The sequence below is a fragment of the Solea senegalensis genome, linkage group LG19, assembly GCF_019176455.1.
Source record: "Solea senegalensis isolate Sse05_10M linkage group LG19, IFAPA_SoseM_1, whole genome shotgun sequence".
In the NCBI taxonomy this organism is placed as follows: Eukaryota; Metazoa; Chordata; class Actinopteri; order Pleuronectiformes; family Soleidae; genus Solea; species Solea senegalensis.
The window spans coordinates 1,036,669-1,047,056 of record NC_058038.1 but is presented as its reverse complement, the minus strand read 5'-3'; the positions used below and the strand labels follow the sequence as shown (position 1 = coordinate 1,047,056).

The window sequence follows — 10,388 nt, the reverse complement described above, 5'->3', positions numbered from 1 at the left end:
CCAACCCTCATGTGTTTATACGACACCACATATTTTATATCACCATGAATCAGTAGAAAGCAAACGGTTAATGTAATTTAGACAGAAACCAGAATATTAACTGTTAAAATTAATATTTAAAAAACAAAATGAGGAAACAAGGCTATAAATGGAGGAGGTTGTATCTTTGCATGAAGACTAACTGGTGGCATACCAACCTGAGAGAGACAGGCTTGGGTTTATCACAACAGACGAGATGGTTGCTCAACAGCTCGGGGGCAGACACACCCACCTCTCTTTCCCTGCCTTCAGTCATACAACAGTCACTTCCTTCACAAAGTGCAGACTGCACAGCTCCATTCGTGTCGACTGCCCAGAGTCCACGAATACAACAGCACTGCACCTTCAACCACCACCAGCAACCACAACAACGCCACATAACTACATCACACACGGCAAAGGTAAGAGTTTAGGCTCTGATAGCAGGTCAAACTGGTTTTTGTCTTTCCATCTGCTGCACTTGTAATGGAGTCTATTACTCCATTACAAGCATTCATTCTGTCTAATCTAGTGTTTGTTGCATCTCATCAGTTTCTCAATGCTTTATTGTTTGTGTAAGAAGGCGTAGAAGGGGCAGAGCCAAATACTCCAACAAAAGGAATGTTGGGAGTGTATTTCTGTGTACCAGTCTGAGGAAGTACTTATTTATTAGGCAGTAACTCTTCTGCATTATGACTATAATGTCAAAGTGACATATAATGACTTAAAGGTTTGGGTGATTAGGACAAGTTCAGTTACCTGTTAGAAGGGTGAGAGAACTACCGACGTCACAGTTAAAGCATGTTTGCATGTCGTGCACCTCAGCTGATAAGAGGTGTCGTTAGCCCTCAGTCATTACTCACTCAGCAAACAATATGTGCCTGTAGTCCGCACATTCACCCACGTTTAAGAGTTGTGTGTGAAGTCTTGATTTTTAACAAAATGCCTCCCTGTCTTTGTCTCCTGTCTCATCCCTGACCTGTAGCAGCACATCTCTCCACAGCAGCCGACACCACAGCCGCATTCCAGCAGCCTCCTCTGCCCCTGTTCAGACATGTCGCTCCACAGTTTCGGCCTGGAGCCACTCTCCTGTCATTCCTGGAACAAAGACAGGACCCGTAAGTGACCTGCTCACCTGCCTGAGTACAAGCTTGGAACAGCTCAATACCACTTTTTATTCACAACCTTGTGTGTACAGTGTTTCTTTAGGTGTTATTGAGCAATAATCGCATAATAATCATTTAGCAAAATGTAAATGAGGTATGTATATATATATATATATATATATATATATATATATATATATATATATATATATATATATATATATATATATATACATACATGTATGTATATATGTATACATATATATATATTTATCCAAACAAACTTATGTTACAACAGTCATAAAGCTAACTTAGCATGTTGTGTAGCCATGCTAGCCAGAACAAAACATGTTCACAGTCTATTGTACATACCATAAACTGGTCTACTGATATTCCAACATGTCTCTGATTGGCTGCAGGCAAATAAACAAGGTGACAGCTGTTTTTTTATGACTCAGATTTGTTGAATCGTATCAAGTCTGCTTCGATAAGGGAGGTAATAATGATGAATGGTATTGGGCCGTATGACCATAGTCGACTTCTGAATTCAGTTTCATTTCTGTCTGTTTCACAGTGAGCTTGGTTCTGTTGTGGGTTTTGGATTTGGCGCTGATTGAGGCCTGACACAGTCTCTTAAGTTAGCTTTTAAGTTTTTAGGGGTTTGAATAAAAGTCTATATTTCACACTTAAATTCAGCCATGTACACTACATTTTTAAGCAGTCATGGAAAACATCTAAGTTCTGATCGAAAGTCATATTTAACCGACTGTGAATGAGACTCACACAAGCTTTAACACAAGCTACAGTTGCAACACAGCCTGCTGATACATCGTCTCCCTCCTCTAATTGCATTAATGTTGCCTGGAGGATGGCGGGGAATCTGATTATCAATACAGGAAGTGGGCACAAAGAGCTTTAATGCAACCAGCTGTACTTTGGTTGCACAAAGCCCATTGCCATCAGGGTATCTGACAGTAAAATAATAAAAATCAAGTAAGATACATTCAAACAAATTGCTTAACACACAAAAGAAAGTACAAAAGAAAGGAAATAAACAGTTGTCTAAGAGAGATAAGAAAATCAATAAATATGTATAAACATCACTCCATTATGAAGTCCATTTTAAAAGCAAATATCTAGTAGTTTAAAGGTCCAGTGTGTAACAGTGTGGAGGGTTTATTGGCAGAAATGTGTTTGTGTAAATGTATAATCACGTTATCATAAGAAAAAATGTTTGAATAAACCTTTAATATGTACTTGGCTTTACGGAGGCGGACAATCCAGACTCAGTATTTCACTTACTACATAAATGAAGAAGAAACACCGTCCTTTCTGGCATGCGAAGGCCACCGTAGTTCCTTGACAAGCTAGGAAAAGGGATGGTTGAGGTTTGGTCCTGATGTTAGTCGTGATACAGACTGTTGGTTGTGGTTGCTGTGTCGTCTGAAGAAAGGCGTGGCCACCACATGATTTCGTCTTCTTCAACTTCCGGGTCAAAGCACAGGGAGGACATTTTGGTGCATGTGCAGAAAGTCAAGTCCGACTCTAGTCCGACTCTAGTCCGACTAAGCATATACATGCAGGAGTAACTGGATTATGAATCACATTATCCAGGTATGTTAGAGCGATGAAGACAAGCTCAATTTTAGAAAACAAAATGATTGTCTGAACATGCACGCCCTCTCACTCTCAGGATTTATAAGTATTGTGTCGTCCATGCTGAGCACAGGACGTGATGGGGTTTTATAAGGACATGAGTGTTTTACTGTTCCTGTCAATGAAGACTCTTTAACTGAAACTTGAACTGAAACATGTCTCCACAGAGATTGCAGTGAGTCCTAACAACAACGTGGTGAACATCTATGAGAAAAAAGGCAAAGACTGGGTCAAGATCCATGAGCTCAACGAGCACAGTGGACGAATCACAGGTACTGCATCTCATAACCAACAGTGTCTGACATGACTTATCCTGAGCAGCAAGACAGAAAGATGTGTAGTTACTCAGCAACTCCTTTCATTTATTCAACTGAAACGTCACAAATGTACGGAAGACTATTAGGGCCACATGTGAAAAAATGAATAAAATAAAACAGCATGAATTCTGAGACTAAAAAAACAGATTTCTAGAAAAATAGACAGAATTCTGACTTTTGTCTCAGAATCCATGCTGTTTTATTTCTTTCTTTCAGTATTTTTACATGTGTTCCTTATACTCTCCCATAGACATGAACAATTTTGGACTCAAAGTTCAACTTTGACTTTGGTGAATTGAACATTGTTCATCTAATGTGTCTGACTGTAAGAGTTTTTAACCATGTGGGTTTTCAGTGAAGAGAATTTGCTTACCTATCATTATGGCTGTACACAGTGAGAATAAGACCTGGTATTAACTGACGTCATCTGACAGCCGTTTCAGGGTTTTTTTTGTTATAATAATAATAATTTGTAGCACCACAATATTGACACTGACAGTATTACTTCTTATGGTTAAAATCCTAATTAATGTCACAGCACACACACTGACAGCAGACACAGCTGTATGGTCAGACTGTGACTAGTGCTGGCCAGTATATTGATCTTACACATCTTTCATTTTAAACCTAATCATATATGTAAAAAAATGTAAATATCCTTCCTTTAACATTAAAAAGCAAATAAAGTAGGTATTATCTTAAATGAAAGGTAATAAGTATATTTTAAGTTTTAATACGAAGCATAAACAGTAGATATTTGAGTGTATTTCCAGTGTACTGTCACTCTCCTTTGAGAAGCCAACAGCTGCCTTAGGTGAGAACAGTGATAGGCAGTGATGTTAAAACCAGGTCTGAAAGGGCCCTTCATCGTGGACCCTTTGACACAGTCTCATAATTCTGTTCCCAGGTGTTGACTGGGCTCCAGAGACCAACCGCATTGTTACGTGTGCGTCTGACCGTAATGCCTATGTGTGGACTCTGAAGGATGGCGTGTGGAAGCCCACCCTGGTCCTGGTGCGCATCAACCGTGCAGCCACGTGTGTGAAGTGGTCACCGCTGGAGAACAAGTTCGCCCTGGGCAGCGGAGCTCGTCTCATCTCTGTCTGCTACTTCGAGAAGGAAAACGACTGGTGAGCAAAACAAGGTTCCAGTTACACGCCAGTGTAGCACTGATGGTAGAACATGTGACTAACACTGTTGCCTCACAGCAAGTTCTGATGAGGGTCTGTTACCCCCTGATCCATCCCAGACATCTACTAAAGCTTGGACCTTGGCATCCTCTTCCTAATATACAGTGTTTTCCTAGATTCATTCATCACAAACACATTTAAATCCATTTACCACTGTCTCTCTCCACGTCAGGTGGCTGAGTAAGCACATCAAGAAGCTTATTCGTTCCACAGTCCTGAGTCTGGACTGGCATCCCAACAACATCCTGCTGGCTGCTGGATCTGCAGACCTTCACTGCAGGTGAGACCGGCAGATCTAAGACTCTCTGAGTGTAGAATGGTTCAGTTTGGTACAGTACAGACACGTCAGTGCACATTTACATTCACAATAATAACAAAATGACCCTGCCCTGTGATCGGGGAGTCTGTTGTCTGTTGTGTTCTCTGTTGTGTTCTCAGTTGTGTTCTCTGTTGCGTTGTCTGTTGTGTTCTCTGTTGTGTTCTCAGTTGTGTTGTCTGTTGTGTTCTCTGTTGTGTTCTCAGCTGTGTTCTCTGTTGTGTTCTCAGTTGTCTGTTGTGTTGTCTGTTGTGTTCTCTGTTGTGTTCTCAGTTGTTGTTGTTGTTGTTGTGTTCTCAGTTGTGTTGTCTGTTGTGTTCACTGTTGTATTGTCTGTTGTGTTCTCAGTTGTATTTGTCTGTTGTGTTTCTGTTGTTTCTCTGTTGTATTGTCTGTTGTGTTGTCTGTTGTGTTCTCAGTTGTGTTCTCTGTTGTATTGTCTGTTGTGTTCTCAGTTGTGTTGTCTGTTGTGTTGTCTGTTGTGTTCTCTGTTGTGTTCTCTGTTGTATTGTCTGTTGTGTTTGTGTTCTCAGTTGTGTTCTCTGTTGTATTGTCTGTTGTGTTCTCTGTTGTATTGTCTGTTGTGTTGTGTGTTGTGTTCTCAGTTGTGTTCTCTGTTGTATTGTCTGTTGTGTTCTCTGTTGTATTGTCTGTTGTGTTGCCTTCAGTGTTCTCTGTTGTATTGTCTGTTGTGTTGTCTGTTGTGTTCTCAGTTGTGTTCTCTGTTGTATTGTCTGTTGTGTTCTCTGTTGTGTGTCTGTTGTGTTGCCTTCAGTGTTCTCTGTTGTATTGTCTGTGTTTGTCTGTTGTGTTCTCAGTTGTGTTCTCTGTTGTATTGTCTGTTGTGTTTTCTGTTGTATTCTCTGTTGTATTGTCTGTTGTGTTGTCTGTTGTGTTCTCAGTTGTGTTCTCTGTTGTATTGTCTGTTGTGTTGCCTTCAGTGTTCTCTGTTGTATTGTCTGTTGTGTTGCCTTCAGTGTTCTCTGTTGTATTGTCTGTTGTGTTCTCAGTTGTGTTCTCTGTTGTATTGTCTGTTGTGTTTTCTGTTGTATTCTCTGTTGTGTTGTCTGTTGTGTTCTCAGTTGTGTTCTCTGTTGTATTGTCTGTTGTGTTGCCTTCAGTGTTCTCTGTTGTATTGTCTGTTGTGTTGCCTTCAGTGTTCTCTGTTGTTTTGTCTGTTGTGTTGTTGCACTGGTACAACGTCATGTGTCGCTGTCGTCAGGTCAGCTGTTCTCAGTGGAAACACAAGCCTGACCCGGGCCTTTAACGTTCCAAACAGTACTGTACTGTCCCAAACCGAACCATGCCATGATGCAAACACTACTACTGTCTAACAGATGTCTTTGCGTCTCAGGGTCTTTTCTGCCTACATTAAGGACATTGAGGACAAGCCTGGACCCACTGCCTGGGGGGCCAAGATGCCTTTTGGCGAGGTGCTGCTGGAGCATAAGGACTGTGGGGGCTGGGTGCACAGTGTCTCCTTCTCCCCCAGTGGAGACCAGCTTGCATGGGTGGCCCACAACAGCAGCATCACTGTGGCGGACGCTGCCCAGAAGAAGGAGTGAGTTCTACTGCTCTACGAGATAGTGTTTGAGTTTCCGACTTCTCAACTGGAATGTGGTGAAGTGAGGGGTGAAGTTCTGATGTAACTGTTGCGGCCTTCGTCCACCTCCTCACCTCTGAAGGTTCTCTTGCTGTTGAGAACATGAATCTGTGAATGTGAACAGCAAACACGGGATAACGTCCCGCCATCACCTGAACTTAAAAGCAGAGTTGCTCTTGTTCTTGACCCGCTCGTCTGTCTTTACGTATCATCAGCTTTGACGACATCATACTTTATTTCCTAAGTAACCTTTGTCTCTCCAGGGTTACCCAGCTGACCACTGAACATCTGCCACTGTTGAGTGTCCTCTATGTCAGCCCCACTGAGATTGTTGCTGCGGTAACTATGACCTGTTTTATGCATGTTTTTAATAATCGTGTCATGTGATGGGATCACACAGGTGTAGAGAGGCAGGTGTCAGGGAACTGCAGTGGCCTTTTCATACCAGAAAGGATGTTGTTCTTCTTTGTTTGCATAGTAAGGCAAGGCAACTTTATTTGTATAGCACAGTTCATACACAAAGGCAACTCAATGTGCTTTACATAAAAACAAACTACATTTGAAAATGGGAAACATTAAAATTTACATCTGCTGATGTACCACGTAAACGTCTGAAGGCGTAGGGCCTTGGCGTAGCATGGCCCTTTCCCCCCAGTTACAGGTTTAAACTTTATTTATTTACAACAATTACACAGTGTAGACTTAAGGGTCATATATTCAAGTGCAGCCAACACATTCATTAAAAAGTTACACACCTGACCTCTAATAGCACTTTTCCACTATACCATGTTGTATGTATACAAAAGCTGCTCGACGTCCTTGAGCTCACCTCCAGCGTTGCCAGACGTGTCTGCAGAGCGAAACCCAATCACTGTTCACCAAAGCTAGTTTGTCTTGGTGAAGAACATGAATGAAATGCTTTTATTTGGAAAATGGTCTGTATTTATATAGCACTTTTCCTGCCATTCACCCATTCACTCACACTTTCATACAGCACATCACAGCCCAACGTGTATGCTAATGTATGCTACGTGTATGCATGTATGCTAATGACCTTGCCTGTAGCTGTAATGATTTTTAATTGTGTAATTCTATGTTTGTGTGTCAACGCCAGGGTCATGACTGTTGCCCATACCAGTTCACCTATAAAGGTCCTGGAGGTCTGGAGTTTGTGAAGAAGCTTGACATCCCCAAACAAACGTCTAAGACCAGCATGTCGGCCATGCAGCACTTCCGTAACCTGGACAAGAGAGCGACTGAGGAAGACAGCAACGAGTTGAAGACCCTTCATCAGAACAGCATCACGTAAGAGACACTCCTGCTGTTTCCACAACATCCACCAGAAACCTTTTCACTTAAAGCAGTCGTTCAATGGTTGTCTCAATTTCAGCGTTAGTAGTCACCCAAAATAATTACAATGACAATTGAGACAAAGAGGCTATTCTAAAACACTCAACAAACATTTATCCAACAATCCTGACTCCAAGTTTAAAGGGCAACTGCATGTTTATTTAAGTGTGGCTGTACCTGGTTGAACCTGTGTGCAGGTACATTCACTGCAAACCAAAGGCTCACTTAGTAAAACCAGTGTCCATATTTATATACACTATCTCAGGAATATGTTTGCATGTAGCTCAACTCTGCCGAGCATTTCATTTGCAGCAAATATGACGTCAATCCCTCTGGTTTATTTTATTTACTTTGTCATAAGGCATTTGTGATAAAGAAATAACTCATGAAACTCAAAAACAAAGCCTCTCAAATATGATACTTCATCTCAGGATTATCAGAAATGTCTGATAGGAAATGACCTGCTTAGACTTTGTTTGTCAAAGTTCAGATGTCACCTGATTGACCCAAAATCTTTAAACAGTGTAAACTTCATACAATTAGATAGTTTTGCACTTTTGTCCATAGTTTGTTACCTGCTCCTGTAACTGCTGAGAAAATGCCAAATACAGTATACAACTGTGTATGAAGTCTCTCATATTCAGCTCAATAGTTTCCATGATGGCCTCACCTGTGTTTGCACATTTCAAGCCCACCCCCACTCGTTCCCTTTTCCCAAGCTGGCACTAAGTTGGCATGGACTTGAAGTGGACAAATGATGCATGTCCCATTTGGTTTCCATTACATGGGCCCCACATGGAAACCGTGGACAAACCCTCTTGGGACCCACATTGTCAGACTGAATGGATATACTGGTAAAGCATCAGACTTGTAATCTGAGGGTCCCGGGCTCAAGTCCTTGGTTCAGGTGGAGCAATAACCTTTTAAGAAAGACTTCTAAACATATACACTGTCTGTGGCAACTGGACAGTCCACAAGACCATCAGGGACGGCACCACCTTTCCAAACATCCATAACAGTACCAGATTCATGCCCATGTTCATCATGTGCTGCACTCCTCCTTTTAAATACACCACAGGCGACTCATTGAACCTGCTGGTCTGTGCTTGTGCGTCGTGTCCCTGCAGGCAGCTGCGTATCGTGTCCGGGCAGAAAGATAAAGTGGACAAGTACAGCAGCGTGGGTCTGGATGGAGCCATGGTCCTGTGGGAATTCAAGGTACATGTCAAACTCTGATTAAATAAAGACTTACTTGGAATGTGAGGTCATTTACGGTGTGGTCAGGGTGGAGCTCCACCCACAACAGAACGTCCTCCATCGTTGTCTGTTACGTTGCGTTTGCTGTCTTCGCCGTTCCAAACCATACCGTACCATTTTTAATATAACGGCGTCATCCAGTCTCCATCCAGATTTGCCTTTTTTTTTTTACAAAATGATTGACAGCACAGCCAGTAACACATGAATATTGTGGTGATGAAGAAGTACTGATCAAATGTTCAGCTCCCTTTGTTACTGACTCTGAGCGGTCAGCAGAACCATGTCAACTGTTGTTTCTGCTCTGACTTTGCAGCACTGAAGTGAGAAGAATATGAGAATTGCAGACATAAGGAATCCATCCGCCAGTCAACCAATACGTGTGTGGAACTGAACATCATCAGCGTATGTGCTGTGTGATGTCTGTGAATAAAGACTCTTTCACATAAATAAAGATTGCTTCAATGTGCTCTTTGCATTTCTGTGTTGTCTGATCACTGTTTTCACACATTTGATGTATGCTGTTGGTATCTGTGAGTTATTCTGAGTTATTCCTGCAAACTTTTGACCACCAGGTAGCACCCTTTTCAGAGAGAGACATGCAACTACAAGTTTGTAGGTGCATGCTCGGCAAAGCCCCAGGGCCTGATGACATCTCCAGGGTGCTTAGGACATGTACCGCACAGATGTTTCCAGTAATCTGTGAAGTTTACCAGTCCCACAAAATACCCAGTTACCCATGTACTGTAAATAAAAACATGTTAACACTGGGTTGTGAATCTTGGTCTAACATGAGCCTTATCTTTAAAACACTGGAGTAAAGTCACAGGATTAAACACAAACACAAACTTCTCACAGTTAAGCAGCACTGGTGCAGCAGCTGTCAGTGCATATGTGACTCAAACTGTTGATGCTTCTACTGAGCAGATTATGGTCTGTTAACTGTGTATAATGCTCAGGTGCTTGTGAGTGTGTAAGAGTGTGTGAGGTTCAAGTTAGAATGTGGTTAAAATGAAGGAAAGTTCACACATTAACACAGTAACCACATGCTCAGGCTTGCCCTGCAGACGGCGCAGAGCTTACATGAATGCACAGCAAGGAAGGAATGCTAGTGCTAGCCATGCTAGTTAGCTGCTGCTTTCAGGCCGCCTCCTCTTCCCCTCATCGCTGTTTGTTTTGTCCTGCTGTGTTTTGTCTGGTGCTGTGTTCAAACAGCCGTCAACCTTTCTACAGAACACTGTGTAGCATTGACTGATTTACTGTGAAACAAATACAGAAGTGATTTTAATGATAGTGTTAGCAGTGTTAGCAGTGTTAGCTGTGTTAGCAGTGTTAGCAGTGTTTGTATAGTGGCATTTGTTGATATCACATGTAAGTAAGAGCTAAATGTGTAACTACACTACTGTAACTGTTGTTTCTTCAGTTAGGGTTTGGGGTGCCCCCTTTGTCCACATACGCCCCTGAAATGTCTGTGTCCGTCACTGTTTCCAACAGATTTAGCTTGTAAAAAAGAAAAGAATGTTACTACATCCATGAATGAGCGGACACAAACACAGGCCGCTCAGCCAATCACAACAC

General features: G+C 42.0%; 1 protein-coding gene across 2 annotated transcripts; it reads left to right on the top strand.

The window, feature by feature from the left end:
• The first annotated feature begins 293 nt into the window (after positions 1–293).
• On the top strand, positions 294–9,280 carry zgc:86896 (uncharacterized protein LOC415190 homolog). 2 transcript variants are annotated; one of them, XM_044051309.1, is made up of 10 exons: positions 294–440; positions 1,007–1,136; positions 2,948–3,052; positions 4,005–4,227; positions 4,460–4,567; positions 5,958–6,164; positions 6,470–6,545; positions 7,321–7,511; positions 8,684–8,774; positions 9,127–9,280. In XM_044051309.1, exons 2-10 carry the CDS (start codon positions 1,073–1,075, stop codon positions 9,130–9,132), a joined length of 1,071 nt encoding a protein of 356 aa, XP_043907244.1. In that variant the 5' UTR covers positions 294–440; positions 1,007–1,072; the 3' UTR covers positions 9,133–9,280. The 2 variants fall into 2 exon arrangements, with proteins under 2 accessions (XP_043907244.1, XP_043907243.1); XM_044051308.1 differs by having other exon boundaries at positions 1,004–1,136.
• The last annotated feature ends 1,108 nt before the right edge of the window (positions 9,281–10,388 follow it).